The 19,684-nt window shown below is 43.3% G+C and overlaps 1 protein-coding gene across 2 annotated transcripts in view; it reads right to left on the minus strand.

Annotated features, from left to right (window-relative positions):
* Positions 1-11,869: 11,869 nt before the first annotated feature.
* The window catches only part of TUBGCP3 (tubulin gamma complex associated protein 3), a 112,606-nt gene continuing 104,791 nt past the window's right edge, over positions 11,870-19,684 (minus strand). For both annotated transcript variants that reach the window (XM_030568809.1, XM_030568801.1), the window contains 3 exons: positions 18,008-18,148; positions 16,948-17,064; positions 11,870-13,033 (listed from right to left, as the gene is read on the minus strand). In XM_030568809.1, the coding sequence (XP_030424669.1) occupies positions 12,875-13,033; positions 16,948-17,064; positions 18,008-18,148 (417 nt within the window). In that variant the 3' untranslated portion in view covers positions 11,870-12,874. The remainder of the gene's footprint in view (positions 13,034-16,947; positions 17,065-18,007; positions 18,149-19,684) is intronic.

Consider the following 19,684-nt stretch of genomic DNA (forward strand, 5'->3'; position numbering starts at 1 on the left):
GGGGCGGCAGCCGCAGCCTATGATTGGGCAAAAGCACTGGGGCATATATTAGAAAAGATTGTGTTGGCCTATGCTACGTCAAACTCTTGTCGTAAGTTAAGGTTATTTGCTGGGGAAGAGGAGTTTGAACTCTGGTCGGAGCATACTACTGAAATGCTGCGGGAGTGGGCAGTACCCGATGTAGAAAAGCGAAGATGTCTAATAGAGAGCCTTAGTGGCCCAGCATTAGATGTAATTCGCACCCTAAAGCTCATTGACCCTGGGGTCAGTGTGAAGGACTGCCTAGAGGCCCTTGATAATACCTTGGGAGCGTAGAGGACCCTGAGGACAGTTACTGTGAATTCCTTAATTCCCGACAGCAAAGGGGTGAGAAAATTTCAGTCTATATACAGAGGCTGGAGAGACTGCTTCAGAGAGCTGTTATGAGGGGAGCAGTGACTGCTGAGCAGATGGATCAGACCAGACTGGCTCAAGTTGTAAGAGGGACTCAGTATCAGAACCCGATCCTACTTCATCTCTGACTAAGAGAACGGCAGGAACATCCCCCAAGTTACTCCCAGCTGATAAAGGAGGTCAGGGAAGAGGAAGAAAGGCAGGCGGCCAGCGAGTGTTGGGAAGCCCAAACATTGGAACCAGTCAGCACAACGCCACTGCAAATGGCAAGTGTACTGATGGTGAGCACCACAGAGCAACTTGCCCAACAAATGCAGGTCCTGACGGAACGGATAGCTGAGCTGCAAAGCATCATTGACCGAGCTAAGATTTCCAGGAATAATTAGCCTCAGACTGTGACGATGGAGAAGTCAGTATCTAGAGCCACTGTCCCACCCCGGCGAAGGGGGAAAGGACAATTCTTTTGCTACCGGTGTGGTCAGGATGGGCACAGTGCTGCTAACTGCCATAAGGAAGAGAACCCCTCCTTAGTTTATGAAAAGCTGAGGATCAGTTGGGGAGAGATCCAGTAGCTGCCAGAAGGTCTGGGGACAGAGACCACCTAGGCCTAAGGATTTGAAGATTCCCCCAGAAGAGACCGTCCAGCTGAGATCCCTGCAGGACTGATAGGGCCTCGAGCAGAGGTCATGGTAAGGATTAATGGGGCGGAATGTAAAGCCATGCTTGACATTGGATCTCAAGTGACTATTATATTTCAGTCATTCTACCAACAGATGCTTAGGCACCTGCCTATACAGCCACTGACTGGCATTGGTCTGTGTGGCCTCAGCATGGATGAATACCCCTATCAAGGGTATGTCATAGTGCACCTGGAATTTCCAGAGGAGGTTGCTGGGGTAAGGGAAGAGGTAGACACAGCTGCCTTAATATGCCCTGACCTGAAAGGGACCTCTGATGTGTCTGTGCTGATAGGGACCAACTCCAGTCTCTTCAAGGTGCTTGCGGATTACTGCAGACAACGGGCTGGGGACCAGTACCTGAGTACCCTGATGATCCATACGCTTTGTGCTGAAGCTTATAGGAAGATTGAGAGTGCTAAAAAGGAGACATCTGAGCTACCGATTGGGGCACTGAAGTACATGGGCACAACCCCCTTAGTAGTGCCTGCAAGGACGGAGCAAGAAGTGCTTGTCATGAGTACCAGACTGAAAGGCAGTAAAGTGGCATTAGCAATGATAGAGCAGCCGGTTGAAGGAGAACTCCCGGAAGGAGTGCTGGTCCCCAGTGGAGTCATAACCCTACCTGCTGAAGCCAAGGAAAAGGTGACTATACTGATTGCTAATGAAACAAGTAGAGATGATGTTGTGAAGCAAGGACAAAAGATAGCAGACCTCTTCGAGCCTGAATCAATTGTAAAACTCCAGTGTGAGACTCAAGTTCCGACAATAGACCCAGCAAAGTTTGACCTTGGAGATTCACCATTGTCCGAGGAGTGGAAAGATTGCCTAAGAAGGAAACTTTGTGAAAGATCCAAGGTGTTCTCATTGCATGAGTGGGATGTGGGATGCGCAAAAGGAGTAGAGCACAACATCAGACTACATGACTCTCGACCTTTCAGAGAGAGATCTAGGAGGCTTGCTCTTTCTGAGATGGAAGATGTGCGACAACATCTTCAAGAGCTGGCTGCAAATGGCATCATTACAGAGTCTCGCAGCTCATACGCCTCACCCATTGTGGTGGTCCGTAAAAAGAATGGGAAATCCAAATGTGTATTGACTACTGCACCCTAAACCGCCGTACTGTGGTTGACCAGTACACAACGCCTCGAGTCCAAGATGCCTTAGACTGTTTGCTGGGAAGCCAGTGGTTCTCTGTGTTGGATCTTCGGAGTGGATACTACCAGATCCCTCTGGGTGAAGAAGATAAGGAGAAGACAGCCTTCATCTGCTCATTAGAGTTTTATCAGTTCGAACGCATGCCCCAAGAGATTTCTGGAGCACCTGCCACATTTCAACGTCTTATGGAGAAAATTGTGGGAGACATGAATTTACTGCAAGTGTTAGTTTATTTGGATGACCTGATTGTGTTTGGAAGAACTTTGGAGAAGCATGAAGAAAGACTTCTTAAAGTGCTTGATAGGTTGGAGGATTATGGTTTAAAGCTTTCAATTGACAAATGCCAGTTCTGCAGGACCTCGGTGAAGTATGTGGGTCACATCGTGTTCCAAGAGGGTGTGAGTACTGATCCTGATAAAATAGAAGCACTCACTACATGGCCACGTCCAAGCAACTACAGAGAACTCAAGATCTTCCTTGGGTTTAGTGGCTACTACCGCAGATTTGTGAAAAACTATGCTCCAATTGTAAAACCCCTCAATGATCTTACCAGGGGATATCAGTCCAGCAAGAACAAATCTAAGACCAAGAATAAAGGGCCTTCCGTGCAGAGACACTATGGCCCCTTCGAATCCTTTGGGCCATGGTGGGATGAGAAATGTGAAAGGGCTTTTCAAGAAATCATTACTGCCTAACTCATGCCCCAGTCCTAGTCTTTGCTGACCCAAGCAAGCCATTTATCCTGCATACTGATGCCAGTTTGGAGGGTCTGGGAGCAGTACTGTACCAGGAGGTGGAAGGCAAGCGTAAACCTGTAGCCTTTGCCAGCCGAGGACTGTCCGATAGCGAAACCCGCTATCCCACCCACAAGCTGGAGTTCTTGGCCTTGAAATGGGCCATCACTGAGAAATTTCGAGACTATTTGTATGGTGCTCAGTTCCAGGTGTGGACAGACAACAACCTACTGACTTATGTGTTAACAAGTGCTAAACTGGATGCTCCAGGGCAAAGATGCATGGGCGCTTTGGCTAGCTATGACTTCAGCATTCAATACCGATCAGAGAGAAGCAATGTAGATGCAGATGCATTGTCCAGGCATCCACAAACACCAGGAGTTGCTGTGATACCCACGGATGGAGTGAGAGCTATTTGCAGTGTGAGTCGCCGAGAGACGGAGGCCCATGAGAGCCTTCATAGATGTGTTGCTGAAACTTTGGGCCTACCCCCTGAATGTGTGCCTTCTGCTTCAGTGAACTATATTGCTTTGGACCAATCTCCGTTGCCCATGCTCAATGCTGTTGACTGGCAGGAAGCCCAGCTGCAAGATATTGACATTCGTGATACACTACTTGCCAAAAGAGAGGGGCGAGGCCCAGTTGCGGTTGTCCCACCTACTCCAGAGGGCAAACTACTATTGAGAGAATGGACCAAACTAAAACTGATTCAGAGAATGCTACACCGCATGACCACAGACCCTCTACAAAAGCAATGGAACCAACTAGTGCTGCCGAAAGAGTACAGAGCCCTGGCCATGAGGGCCCTGCATGATGACTTCGAACATTTAGGGATGGAGAGGACCCTGGAACTTATCCGCAGTAGGTTCTATTGGCCCCAGATGGCTGAAGATGTTCGCAGGAAATGTGAGACCTGCGCTCAATGTGTTCAAGGAAAACTCTGCCCACTAGGGCTGCATATCTGAAGAACATCACCAGCAACAAACCTCTGGAGCTGGTTTGCATTGATTTCTTGTCTTTAGAAATGGACAAGAGGAATATTGGGAACATTCTAGTAGTGACTGACCATTATACGCGATATGCGCAGGCATATCCCACACGTGATCAGAGGGCCACCACTGTCGCTCGAGTACTGTGAGAAAAATATTTCTCAGTTTATGGATTCCCAGCCTGGATACATTCGGATCAGGGACGAGACTTTGAGTCAATTTCTGAAGGAGGTGCTGAGGATAGCAGGAATTAAAAAGTCGAGGACAATGCCTTATCACCCGCAAGGTGACCCTCAGCCAGAGCGGTTCAACCAAACCCTATTAGATATGTTAGGGACTTTGCGGCCAGAGCAGAAGGCAACCTGGAGCCAATATGTTGCATTTCTGGTGCACGCCTACACCACTACAAAGAATGATGCTACGGGAGTCACCCCGTATCTCTTGATGTTTGGGCGAGAACCAAGATTACCCATAGACCTGTGCTTTGGTGTATAAGAGGATGGCGATAGCTATGAAACCCATCAGCAATATGTATCCCGACTACAAGAAAAGCTGCGGGATGCTTATCACTTAGCTACATCTGCAGCTCGGAAGACAACAGACCACAACAAACATTGATATGATGCTAGGTTACGTCTGCAACAGCTCCAGCCAGGGGACAGAGTCCTGCTGTGAAATGTGGGTATTGCTGGCAAACACAAGATAGCTGACAGATGGAAGGCAATACCTTACTTGGTAATGGAAAGGCTAGGAGACCTGCCGGTCTACAAGATCAAACCTGAAGAAGGTCCAGGGCAGACAAAGACCGTGCATAGAAACCTTTTGCTCCCTGTGGGGGAACTGGTAGGCAGCCCTTATGAGATGGGCCACAACAGGGCAACTGGGCAGAACAAAGGTGCTGTACCAAAGCCACCTTCCAACGTGGACAGTCGGCCTCCTGCAGCTAACTTACCCCTACTCAGCATATCTGAGAGCGAGTCTGAGGAGGAAGACACAACCATGGTGTATCCTAGGATGAAGATCAGATTTCAGTCTTGATCGGCTGAATCAAAAGAGAGCACCTCCTCTTCTGCCGTAAACCCTATGGCAGAAGTATTTAGGCCCATTCCTGACACTCTTGAGACACTGGTGGAACCCCCGGGTGATGACTTACACAGGTTATTGGACAGTGGCGACATACAGATGGAGGATGTCCTGAGCACCTTCGACCCTCCACTGTTAGAACTAGAAATGCAGGGGCCTATGCCAGTATCCAAGGGAAGACAGCTTTAAAAGCCCCAAATAAAATATGGTCTTCATTAATAGGAAGATTCAGCAGATCAGTTGGAACAGTTTAAACCAGGAGGATGTCCCCCGTACCACAGTAATGGAGATTCTCAATAGGTGAGACAGGGTAATAAGACCAATGAAGCGGTTAACTTACGATGCACCTGGGGTGAATAGTGAGGAGCCAATTCATTTAGCACACAGGTTTGTGGAAGCAAAAGTGGGCTATCTGAGGCCCTTTGGAGGGAACCAGTAAGTTGGTATAGTAGGGAATGTGATTTGTGGGGACGACAAATTCTCGGCTGGGGGGAGGATGTAAGCAGAGTCAGGATGAGCTCTACCCTGACATCTGGTGGTGAATTATGGGGAGTGTGGAAAAGAATTCCAGGTATTTGCATTGGCACACCCAGCCCACCTAGCATAAGCCCACGGCAGCCTGCGATGGTTATTTTGACAGCTAGGATCCCCAATTTCTTTGTTATTGGGGCAGGAGGAAAAAAAAGTGCTGTCACCCTAATTATGTGAATGAGGAACTATGAGATTGCTTTATGACAGAAATGACTCAACCTAAATTAAAGTAGTACCTGCTAGACAAGGGACATGGGTTCGAAAACCCAGTGAACTGAGAGGTTGGGGACTGGTGTGTGTACTTGATGGTATGGGCCCCTTTTGAGGGCCTGGAACATCAATTGCACATCCTCCTCTCTCCACTGTTAAAGAGTAGAGCTAATTTTGATTCCATTACGAGTCCATCTAGAGACTGCTGAGCTGAATTCATGCTGGGCCAATGGTGCACCAGCACCAGGGCTCCCCTACTAAGAGATGAAATCACTAAAAGAGCTGAGCTGAGATCACTGAATGCTGTGTTAACTAGTGGGGGAGCCTGAAGACCTATCGCTAAGGGGCTGGCAGAGCGGAGCAGTTTGCAGCATGTTAGAGCAGCCCATGGAACAGTGAGCGGAGTGGAGCGGTTTGCAGGGACGGCTGGAGTGGCTCGCGGGTCGGCTGGAAAAGTGGCACAGCTGGTGTAGTGGAGCTGGTCGTGGTGAAGGCTGCAGCAGAACTCCACGGAGAGGTGGAGCAGTTGGCCCTGGCCCACGTAAGGTGCCCCTTAACACCCTGTGTGGGCTTCCCCTCCCCCCATTTCCACCCAGGCTGCGGGGGAGGTAAAACTCTGCAGATAAACTTTTGAACTCTGGGGTGACACTGACCAGAGACTTTCGGGTTGTTGGACTTTGGGGTGATTGGACTTAAGACCCTAAGGGGGAAAAGGACATTGCCAGATGTACTTGGAGGTGGGTTTTTTGCTTATGGTTTGTGTTATAATCCTGTTTGTGGTATTTCTCTAATGTGATGCCACATTGTTTCCCTCCTTTATTAAAAGGATTTTGCTACACTCAGAATCCGTGCTTGCGAGTAGGGAAGTATCGCCTCCTAGAGGCGCCTGGGGGTGGTGGTATGTAAGTGTCCCAGGTCACTGGGTGGGGGCTCGAGCCGGTTATGCACTGTTATTGAAACGGAACCCCTGGATACTGAACCCAGCCCTTGTTGCTGCCAACTCAGAGGGGCAGAAGGATTACATTTTAATACATAAAACTTGTAGCATTGGACTTTCAAAAGCTCTCTCTGTTGCCCTAACTGTGCTCCAGCTGAAGCCTGAGTTAGGCCTGTGCTCTGAATGCTTTTAAAATCCCACCCCTATTTTTTCCCCCTTGTGCATTACTCTAACTAGTTCCACAGATATTAATCAAGATTTGTGTTCTTTTGGATGAAACCAAGCATAAACTTCAGCCCAAAATACAGGAATACAGGGTGGGTTTTTTGTTTTTGTTTGGTTTGATATGTTTGTTTGGCTGATAATGAGGATTTATAACAGAAGCTCCAAACTTAACCTTCTACAACATTTGTTGTGATGTTATAGAAGGTTAAGTGAAACTGTACGTAAGAAATTACCCATCACCTACACATGCATAAATTTTACCGTTCTCTAAAACCTATCATTGATAAGAATATAGTCAGCTATTTTAGGGCCTGTAGGCCCCAGTCCTGCAAAGACTTGCACCCATGCTTAACCTTAAGCATGAGTACACCTCCATGAAGTTATGCATGTGTATCAATCTTTGCAGGATCGGAGTCTTACTGGTTAGGCCCAATTCAGGGCAGCACTTAATCATGTACTTAAAGTTAAGTGTGTGCTTAAGTCCCATTGACACATGTTTAAGTGCAGTCCTGAATAGGGACGTTTTCTGAAGCAGGCCTTAGAGTACTAATCCGGAAGAAGAGTTTTAGTGATAGCAAGTCTGACTATAGAGCAAGACAACAGAAAAATAGGAAAAAGTAGGTTTATTTTATTTTTTATAATCCCATTCTTTAAAAAAAAAGTGCACTTGGGATGGCTAATTGTTTCAAGAAGATAGAAGGAAAAAAGTGTCAAATGTGTTTTAACTCAGAACAAAGTATCAACTTGTCAGAGTTTGCCAAGAGTCCAGTGAAATTTTCTAGGAAAACCACACTATGGGGCTAAAAAGGATTAAAATATAAAGGGAATAGGAGGCGCTTCGGTGGGAAAGAGAAAGAGATTGTAATATTAATTGTTAGAAAAATCGAACAGAGCATAACAAATTAAAAATACCCATGGAAATAGCATTACTCAGTTCCATGCAGTCAATATACGAACGCTGAAGATAAAGCAGAAAAGCTAACAGCAAGGCCGATAAAGAAATATTCAGAGGAAACTCTTGGAATCATATCCTCTGTCTAAAATGAACCAACTTTGACTGTTTCTTTTCCAGAGGAAATTAATAAAATACTTCCAGATTAAAAAAAAAATAAAAATTTATTCCCTCGTGAAATTAAAAAGAAAAAAGAGGAATAAATTTTCTAATGGAATCCAATTTAAATAGCATATCAAGAAAAAGACCACCATCAGCAGACCCACCAAGAAAATCCTGAAGGCCATAGGAGACCTATTGTCTGAGGAAAACCAGGACTGGATGGGCTACCTATCAAATATTACAAGAACTCTCTTAAGCTAGCCCAACATTACCACTCTGATGGGTCAGAAAGAACTCAACCACTCCCCCCACATTTCTCCCCCCATACCTGTTAAAATACAGATTTAGCTAATCCACAAACCTCACATTCCGCATACATTACAACTAGTCTCCTCCCAGAAGCAACAACAATAATACTGCTGTAGGGAGAACTCAAGACTATAACATTACAAAACCAATGTCACTTATACAGGGCTTTCTCAAGGAGTAGCTTACAAAGCACTTTCAAAGGTGAGCAGATACAGTTATCTTCTTTTTGTCTCGGAGGTGCAGAGATCAAATGACTTGACTCACCATATAACATAGGGCAATGACACTCTGCCGGATTTCCTGTGTGGCCTTGGAGCAGTCACTTAGACCAGTGGTCCCCAAACTTTTCAGGGTCACGTTCCTCCTCCTCCATGGGGGCTGGAGACTGCAGGGCTGGGAGCAGGGCTGTGGCTCCCTGGAAGAGAGGGGAATGCAGCCAGGGGTAAGGGGACCAAGGCTAGGGCTGCAGCTGGGTCTGGGGCTGGGAGCAGACCTGGCAATGGAGTCGCAGCCAGGGCTGAGGGCAGGGCCAGGTGAGGAGCTGCAGCTGAGCTGTGGTTGGGGGCCAAGGCTGGGGACAGGGCCGGGAGCCTGAGCCATGGCTGAGGCAGAGCTGGGAGCGAGACCCCATTTGCTCTCCCTATCCCTGATGGGGGCTGGCCCAGCCCCTGCAAAGCCCCCCCTCCCCAAGTTCCTCCGTGCCCCCCTAGCAGGCACACCCCACCATTTGAGGATCTCTTGGGCCCTATCCAACAAAACACTTACATGCAAATTAGTCCCACTGACTTCAAGGGGACTTTCACATCGATTAGAATTACTTTGACTTTGCTGAACCTATAGTTTGGTGTCTCCGTTCCCCACGCATACATCCTAGCAGTGTTATGAAGATAAACTTTATTCCTGCTTGTGTGGCAGTCTGATATGATGGTAATGCCACATAAACATTCAGAGAGGATAAGATATGGAATTTAAGACTCCAGTTGTCTGCCATGTCAAGTTTCATAAGTCCACGTGATTTAACCTTTCCCAAGGTGGACTCTATCATCATGTAAACTCCTTTGAGAAGGTGGAACAGGTGCACAGGGCCAGATGAAGGCAAACTGGGGACCTAGGCACACTATGACTGGGATTTCCTGGGGCTCAACCCTGCAACCCGTAGAATGAAAGTGGCAAAGGAGCTTCTACTCTTCCAGGGAGGGAGGGGCAGCAGGATGGGGTCCCCAGGTGCACCAGGAACAGCAGGGGTGGTTGTGCAGGGGTCCTCCAGTACTTACCTTGGCTTTCAGGTATACCGGCATAGGTGGGGAGACCAGACTTCCTGCACACAGTGTCCTCTCTACTGGGATGGTGCTGATGGGTGTCTTGGAATTAATACCCTATTACCATATTCAGGACAGTTCCCCTCTCTCAAAAACTATTGTTCCATACTATCTACAGACTCAGGTCTTTGCATCAATTACATTCTGGTCATATTCAAGCCACAGACGTTAACTCAGTATATAACTTGTTAAGCATTTTATCTAATGGGGACTAAGTACCCACATTGTGACCATGTTTAAATTCAAAACTTTAAGCAGCAAGCCTGAGTGGGTTCTAGACTGGCTTACTGGAGAGACAGGTTGAGATCTGACTTAAGTTGTCAGGGGAAAAGGCAGATTTGCAAGTCATTGCACAGGTGGCAGTTGAAAAGAAGTGAGTTAAATTGCAAAGGAGAAGAGGACTGTGAACATACCCGGAAGGGACATCTGAGAGGGAAGAAGGGAGGGGGAAAATAATATCCTCTAAAGTCAACACAACAGGCTCAGTTAAGCAAGGTAGGGGAACTGAGAAAGCAGGGAATGAATCAAGGAAGCCTATATAGGAGAGGGCCTCAAGGAGGAGAGGAGCAGCGGCCCACAGTGTTGAAGAAAAGTAAGACATGAGTGTTTATATGGATGGAGTAAATGCTATTTTACACATGGCAAAGAGATTGTCTTAGGGCATTTTAGGTGCAGTGAAGAAACAGAAAATGTTACGGGGGGTAAGGAGAAAGTTGAAGAAAATGCATTGACAAAATCCTTCCTAACACAAGGAGCCATTCAATTAACTTGAGAGACAAAGCATTTAAAATTGATGAAAGGCCGTATTTTTTCACGCAATGCACAGTTAAATGTGGCAATAAGATCCACATACTAAGTCAAGGGGCTAGTAGGAGTTATTAAAAAAAAAAACAACAGATTTTTATATGGGCAACAATCGCCAGAGTTGTGATAACAAGGATTTAAAAATCACAAGAGTTTTGGAAGGGATATAACCCCTCATGCTTCAGGGCATAAACCAGCCGTTAGCTAATAGGGATTAGGAAGAAACTGTCACTGTGGGTAAATTGAATACTGTACAGTTAGGGCAAAGCTTTCCTGGCAGGGCAATGTATCTGTTTTGATGGTTTGCCTTCAGAGGTTAATTGAGCCTGGACATTTCCAAACAAATTGAAGAACAGTGTTCCATTCTCAGACCATGCAACTGGATGATTGAGTATGACTTTATACTGTACCAGACTCTTGTTTTCCCATCAGTGCACTGGCCCTTAGGTGTCTTAATCCATAGCTTCATTCTCACAGATCACCTCAATCGGCAACAAATGAACCAAGAGGAAAAACTACTAAAACATCAGTGGTGAAAGTCTCAGGATGAATCCTGATGATTCTGTTGAAAATGCTTGACATCTTATATTGTGTCTGGGAGGGAGGCAAAAAAGTTTCTGTCTCTACTTTAGAAGCCACAAGGTCTTGGTCAATTGATTTGTTTCAAGTTGACATTCTGCTTAATTCACTGTCTCCTCAATTCATTTCTATTTCAAGTGCCTCCTGTTCTGGGGCAAATTTATAGTTTTGAAGAAAAAAACAAACAAACTTGAAGATTCAGGCCAAACTGTGTTCATAGTACCAGGACAATACTGAACATGGAAAAACTTTATGTCATCTTTGCTCAATGCTTTAGCTGTTTCTTTCAGGTACTGGAGCTGAATGACCTTTGTACTACAACTTGTGATTTAGGCCCACACTTCTCTTGGCTGATGACCTGAACAACCTCCTTATCTGAAGGACCTTTCCCCATTGACACCATTACATAGTCAGTGGAAAGCTTGAACTGAAGCACCAGTGTTTTAGAGTAGGCAAGGCTGTTGTGTGACAGGGCGTTCTCAATAATGGAATTTTCTTCCTCTTGATCCAAAGTAGCCCAAACTTGATTGACAAAGGGGCTTAACAGCATGCAATGTAGGCCGTTTCCCCAGATGTTCAGGGAGGGGAAGAGAAGGGGAAAGAGGCAAGCTTTGGAGTAATTGATCAAGTGCTTCGATCGCATTGGTTGATTTGTTATGGGACTGGGCTATTGGGATTTCAGTGTAATTATTTGTATGTTATAACTCTTTGTAGAATTGTGATCTTAGTTGATGTGAGCATACCAAGACTTGCTATGGATAGGGATTTTGTAACTAAAAAAGATCTATGCACGTTGGCATGCAGTTTACCCTTTTTCCACCTTCTCCAAAAATGTGTCATTTTCCAGTCACAAAAACCAGCAAAGTATTTGAAAGATAGTTATGTTTTTATTTTTCTAAGCTTTTACTTTTGGAACATAATAAATGGATACTTAAATGACTTGATATAATGACATCTTTACAAAAACCATTTCCCCCTAACATCTGGACAGCAATATATAAATATTTACAATGGAAAAATAGACAAGGAAAGAAATAAGTAGTCTTCATTATCCAAGTCAATTTCTTTCTAATCATATTTTCACCACAAAATACTTCATTCACTTCTATCCATATTTACACATTTCTTTAGTTCACTTGGGATAGCACTGAGATTTTAACTTCAATTTTTAGGATGCTATATTATGTGATACATGTCACACCTGTTATGTTCCTGTAATTTGCTTTTGTATAGTAGCAGAATTTGCCTGGAATAATAAATCAAAATTTCGAAAATGTTATCCTTGAAGAGAGAAAAAAAATTAAAAATGTATGTAAAGTTTACATACCAGGATACAAAGTTTCTCACACAAATACATCACAACACTGAAAAATCAGTATAGTAAAATGTTTTTCTTAAGGATATTAGGTCTCAATCCAAATCTCTTGGCTTTAACAAAAGCAATATCCCAATAGAACAAATATATATAGAAAAAATAACGCCCTCTTATTTTACTGTTAAAAAAGGAAACAGTGCCTTCTGAAACAAACTAAGATGTGAATTCCTGGAGACAAATATACCTTAGAGTGAAGACAGCTTTAAAAGCCCCAAATAAAATATGGTCTTCATTAATAGGAAGATTCAGCAGATCAGTTGGAACAGTTTAAACCAGCCCATTTAATTTTGTAATATTACAAACGTCAATGTAAAAAACAAGACTTTTTTGCTCTCTGTCCCATAGTGTCACACAATCACGACTGAAAACATATTGCCTGAAGAAATGACAGACACCTATTGCATGCCATTTGGTTTTAGTATGTAGACATTGACTGCCTTGTCCAATACCAGGTTTACCATCCTTCCAAAATCCAGGAACAGTCATTAGAAGTTGCTTTACATATGTGAGCTGCGTCTCCCTCTAGTGCCCAAAGACATACGAAGTCTTGGTTCTCTTGCTTTATAATGTTCATTGAAGTCCAATCTAAAGCTAAGAAATCGAAGGCTTTCATCGGAACTGGTCGTCAGTAAGATCAAAAACTGTTGCACAATGCCCTGAATGAAAAGGGAAAAATAAGAGATTCACCAGAATGTACAGATGGTGCATTCGTGTGGAATAGTATTTGTTGACAAACTAAGGATCTGAATGGGAGCACCGTATTAAAGGAATAGGGGACTCCCAAAGGAAGGGCAAGCAGAATGTTTAGAACTAGTAGTTCACAAATCAAGTGGAGATAGTTTTACAAAAGTACAAAACTAAGTATAACAAATCCACAGCTATATACCAGGACTTCATGACTGAAGTTAAAAATAGAAAACCTATAACAGCAACAGCAGAAGCTCTTAAGACAGTTAAGCCCTACTTATTCTGAGAAGCCTCTTCAGCTTTGTATCCTGCACCAGTGTCATTGCAGCATGAAAGCATTGATATTGCAGCTACATCATTGCAACTGGTTCTCCTGCAACCCATTCAGCAGCTGCTTTACCAAGGAAGGTGGTGGAATCTCCTTCTTTACAGGTTTTTAAGGTCAGGCTTGACAAAGCCTTGGCTGGGATGATTTAGTTGGGGGTTGGTCCTGCTTTGAGCAGGGGCTGGACTAGATGACCTCCTGAGGTCCCTTCCAACCCTGATATTCTATTATTTTACAATGTTTCTTATACTATCAATTACTTTTCTGTTTTGAGCTACTCCTGTTTATGTAATTATATGCACATTAATTGTGTTCCGTTAGCTGCAGTGCATGCACTCAAGATTTTGCTTGTTTATAATCTCACAGAAAAACTGTTAAACTAGCTTGATTATGGTTGTGAAGTCAAACACTCAAAAGTTAGTAAATATCAGAACTAAGTTTACCTGCGAAACCGTAATTCACACCCCTTGTGCGTATGTATTATATGATGCTAATTACATGATCTCACACTATTTTTTTTCCACAGGTCCCTGCCTCATTTGCACAGACCAGACAGTGCTCACTTAGTTCAACAGTATGTCTTCTCCTCTTAGTTCAATGGGCAGCCCTAGGCCTTATTTACTACACACTATTCAAACTCTGTTCTGAAATCTATTATTAATTTCCTCCTGGGCTTTTCCTCTGGTGCACATCTCTATAGTGTCCGAGTGCTTCACAAACATTCAGAAACTTATTTTCATAACATCTCTGTGAGGTGAGGGAGTGGTTTTATCCCCATGTTACTGATGGGGAGCTAAAACAGAGATTAAGGTAAAAAATATCCAGCCAATTTAGGTGTCAACCAACACCTAGTACCTGATTTTTCTATAGCAAATTTTATATGTTCAAAGTAGGGCTCTCTCTGACTTCAATTGCAGCTGTGAGTGCTCAGCGCTTCTGCAAATCAGACCCATGGTCTCAAACTGCGCACCCAGAAAATGAGGAATGCACAATTAATGTCTACCTGTGAAAAGTCTGGATTAAGTGACTTGGCCAGCATCATACAGGAACTCCCTGACAGAGACAGGAATAGAATCTAGTTCTCTGGGATGGCTTTCAACCACTATCACTGTCCTGAGACCATCATTTCTCTTCCAGCAATCCTCTGCCTCATTCACTACACACATTCCAAATTCTACAATAAATGAGGCAGGCGTCCTACAGCCAACAGTTTCCTTCACTATATAATCCTGACTCATCCCCAGATGACATCAACACATACTACAAAACTTGCAGTGAATTTTAGCAGTGCCCACATGGGATGTTAACTGCGTGGCAAGCAGGTGCCTTGTAGATTCACAGACTGACTTGTCTTTTCAGGGAATTAAACTGCAAACCTTTTATGAGGTCTTTACTGAGCATGTGTGAACTGCAGTTTGTCAAAGGCTTATAACTTGGCCAGTTTAGATGGATTTTCACAGGGATGACAAGAGGAATGTCTTTGACACAAATGCCACTCCCCTACCAAATTACAAAGCTTGGAAGCACTAGAGCTTTTAAAATATGGTTGCCAGATTTTTTTTTTTTTTTTTTAAACATGGGCAGAACATTTTTACCTAGCCTCCCTCTCAGAAATAGCTGAACCACTTTGGCTGAAATTCGCCCCAAGCCAGACAGCCGGCATGGAAATTTTCAGCCCAAAGGGTTAAAATTTCACAGTTATAAGCAACTCAAAACAGGATCTTGGGAAGTGCCGGACAACCTTAATAGCATCAGTATTTTAGGTGGAGCTGGTATTATTTAATTTTACAAAACAATTTCATAAACTAGAAATGCTAATTTTCGAGATTTGCTTTTTAAAAGCATTTAGTACAGAACCTTCCCAGCTGTGGCGGTTACTACCACAAACCCAGCTTTGGAGCCCTGGGTCAGAAACAATGAGCCAGATACCCAAAAACTGGTATTGCAAAAGATGGAGGAGTGCTGTGCAAGGACACGCTGAACATGTTTATAACAGCCAGAACAGCTAGTGTAGACACGATGCATCCTCGCAAGCCATAACGGTGGAACTACTGGTGGCTTAGTGTTGCAAAAACAAACAAACCCCTACATGTGTTTTATTGTCTAAGGCATACATCAGTCCTGGTAACAACAATGCTGTATAAATGCAGAACATGGTTCACTTAGAAGAAATCTCTGCTGTCTCCTTAATTCACTGATCTATTTTTATTTAATATGTCTACATTTAACATCTTGTATTTTATCTAATGTACTAAACATGTAGGAAATTATAAACAGCAAAAAGGGAGAGAACTGGCCCAACAAGTTTAGTTAGAAACATGCATTAAAATATGAAGACGATATCACCATCAGAGCTGGCTCCAGGCACCAGCGCAGCAAGCAGGTGCTTGGGACTGCCAACGGAAAGAGGCGGCACATCCAGCTCTTCGGCGGCGGGTCCCTCAGTCCTTCTCGGAGGGAAGGACCTGCCACCGAATAATGAAGTGGCAGTGGCAGAGCTGCCGTCGAAGTGCTGCCGATCGCAGCTTTTACCTGCCCCCCCCCCCACCGCTTGGGGCCGCAAAAACACTGGAGCCGGCCCCAATCACAGTAATCTTCAACATCTAACTTTGGATTTTATTTACTGGCTTTTGAATAGTTAAAGCTAAAAAATGCTGTCCTTATCCTACACAGTGTTACTTTGCAGGGGGTTTCAGAAAAGTACATGATGAAACATTTCAGATGAGCTTTGACAAATAGACACAACAGGACAAGTTGAAACTGAAAATCCATCCTTGACAGTCAATTTCCTGACCTTCGTAAATTGATAGAAGTGTGGCCCTAACGTTTTATGGTAGATTACAGTAACATTAATTTCCTTAAAAAAAAAAAATCCTGTGGAATGCTTTGCTTGAAATGTAGTTACTGGCTTCCTTAGTGAATGGTGCATTTGGAATAAAATGTAACTAATTAAGAATAAGCCTGAATAATTCTCTTTTCACAGCATGTGACTCTGCATGCTTTCACTTAGCTGCTCAAACACTACCCATTTCAACATCCCTAAAATAAGAACAGAAAATGACTGTTTCTTTAAGAGAATTATTTGGGTAGTAATCATTTGCAAAGATTCGGAAGGTAAATGGAATGCAATTGGGATTATGCTGATTAAGATTACTTTTAAAAGATCTATTAAATCCATTATGAAACAAGTATGAGACTTAACAGAAGAGGCTATCATGCTCTATCATGTAAGAAAGAATGCTTTCAAAGCTCATACAGAACAGCTACTAGACGTTCCCAAATATCATCCACCTACAAACTATCAATTTTCCTAAGATTGATGTTTTCCATGGACCTACCCTTGAATTAATTAAAACATATATAAAAAGACAAAACATACTGTATTGAGGACTAGCTAACATGAATGTTTTAAAACAAAAAAAATCCAGATAATGGACAGACAAACATTCATATTGAAAATGCAGGTAGTTTTGATTTTTAGAAAATCAAATGTATACAAAACTGGCAAATTTATTGTCTTGGTACAGATTAAACAATCCTTATAAATCTGAAGGTCACCTGATAGAAATGTGTAAGTATTCGCAGCTGTGAACACATTTTTGGTACAGATTCTTGAAACTCTCTAATCCTTTTGTTCTCTTCTTCTTCTTCGGATGTAGTTACTCCCCACTCACCCTACAGAACAAAGTGAGAGAGATGTTTAACCTCACATTTAAAAACTATGGGTCCAGCTACCAGCTGAACTAAACTGACATGTTCATACATCGAAATTCATCATAAGCCACATATTCAGCTTCTCATACTGTGACTGTCAAACCCTTCACACTGGTTATGCAGCAAATATAACTAGCAAGTTGTGTTAATGAATCTACAAAAAGGTGACAAGTTATAAAATGTACTTGCCAAGAATTATTATAAGACAGACAATGGTAAATGAGAATTCCATAAGTTCTTGTGTGTTTGGGAATGAGTTGGTTTCATCACATATCCACTCTCCCAATTGAATGTATGTGTATGATGGGAGGGGAAAGGATTTGACTTTTAGGTTTAGGCAAGACATTTTCCATGAGAGGTTCAGAGCTCTGAACCTACTCCTCACTCTGAAACATCTCAAAAATGGCTGACTTTTAAGACATCCTGCAAGACCTTCTATTTAACATTCTATGTAGTGTGTGGAAGCTGCTGATATATTCTCTCTCAGACTATATTTTTAACTCTTGGCAAAGGTACCTAACAACCTTGGATGTTTGTTTTGTCTTAAAACACACATCCACTTTAAATTAAAAAGTGCACTGTTCTTCCATCTGTCTCAAATAATTGCAACCCACAATTAAGGCTAAGATCATGTCATGGAGGTCACTGAAGACACGGAATCCATGATTCCCAGAGACCTCCATGACATTTTCCACTTCAGCCCCAGGATGGCCAGGGCCCCCCCACAGTTCCTAGCCCTTCCTTCCCCTTTGTCAGTTATTTTAAAGCAAAAGTCAGGGACAGGTCACAGGCTTCTGTGTATTTTTGTTTATTGCCTGTGACATGTCTGTGCTCTTTACTAAAAATAACCGTGATAATATCTTAGCCTTACCCATAATACATTGCACTGCCAGTCTTACTGTACCTCAAGTTCACGCTGCTTCTTTTTCTCTTCAAACTGCAACCTCAGCTGCAGTTCCTCCAAAGCAGCTCTGTACATTACATCTTGAGCACTCTGAAGCTCAATGATTTGATCAAAAATGGCTCGAAGCTGGTTAAGTAGTGTCTGTGAGAAGATTCAGAAAGGGTAAAAAAAGAAAAATTTGGATATAAAGAGGATTTTAAAGCTACTGTTACATTTGTTGAGATTCTAAAGAATTATGTAGCTGGAAGCAAATTGGTAACCTAGACCACAACTATGCAGAAAACCCAGATTCAGGAGAAACATTAATACACTTCTTACTGGAACCAAAAAGGGCTAGTCCATATTGCAATAGCAACATGTGTCATCTCAAGCACTGTGCCTGCATATGCACCCCAAATGCAAGTCAAGTGACCCACTTTTCTATCTGAAGATTATCACAATGGTTAAGAACATTAAGGGAAGGAGTGGAGTAAAACAGGTGGTCAACAGTCCACCCCAGGTCCAAAATAATTATGTTACCGCTACAGAAAGTCTGGAAAGAAGGAAAGCGAGAACATTTTGCAGTTCCTCTTGGTTCTTCTAAAGGATTCTTTTAAAATTCTTACTAGCTGTACAGCTCCTACTAGCTGTGTAAAATAACTGATTTTTTAACATAAAGCGCTTTGCTCTGCTATTGCCCTTTTCCAATTCAAAAGCAGCTTTTATGACTAATTGGCCCATCAAGGAAATAATTATTTGTATTACAGCAGTGCTTGAAGGCTCCCAGTGCGATGTGTTATACAAAACAATATGGTACCCACCCCAAAGTGCTTACAATATAATCAAGGCAAGATGCAAAAAGTGGGTGGATTACACCATTGAAATGAATATGAGAGGAAATGAGGGCAATGGTAACGAGAACAGGGATTTACATAGATCAAAAAGATAAGAAACATCTAAAGTCTGTACTAGCTATCTATCTAGTAGTTATCTCTCGGCAGATTCCCATAAGCATCATGGAAGAACAAGTCGTAAGAAGGTATCTGAAAGAGGAGAGGGTAGTGCTTTCACATTCTAGTCTGCAGAGGGTATTCCACACATAAAAAGGAGGCACAGAGGAAGGTGTGAAGATTCTTGTGAGAGAAGTGGACAAATATGCAACAGAGATGGGAACCAGCATGTGGAGAAATGTGGTAAGATACAGAGCATGTAAATATTTATGGACTTAATTTACAATTTCTTCCCTTTTTTCCAAACAAGGTCTAATCAGAAGCTTGTATTTAGTGTAGGGGAGATGGTACTGGAGGGCCTCAAAGCTGTGTGTGTCAGACATGGTCAGAATGATGCTGGAGTGGGAGTTAAAGGATACTCCATGGACACTATCTTCATTCTTGTCACTCAATCCTGTGATCGGTGACACAGAAAGGCAGAGTTGGCGGGGGCCACAAAGAGTTCAGTTTTGGCCCTGCAAAGTTTAAGTTGATGGCAAGACATCCTGGAGATGTTAGACAGGCTGAGATACAGGACTGGACAGAGGCAGACAAATTAGGGGTAGGGTGGTAGATTTGAGCCATCAGCCTAGAGTTGGTGGAAGCCATGTGAGCAGAGGAAGTCACTTAAAGAAAGGGGTCGCTGGAGAAGAGGATTCAGTGTATGGATTGTGTACAGCACCTAGTCCAATAAGGCTCTGATCCCAGG

The sequence above is a fragment of the Gopherus evgoodei genome, chromosome 1, assembly GCF_007399415.2.
Source record: "Gopherus evgoodei ecotype Sinaloan lineage chromosome 1, rGopEvg1_v1.p, whole genome shotgun sequence".
Taxonomy (NCBI): domain Eukaryota; kingdom Metazoa; phylum Chordata; order Testudines; family Testudinidae; genus Gopherus; species Gopherus evgoodei.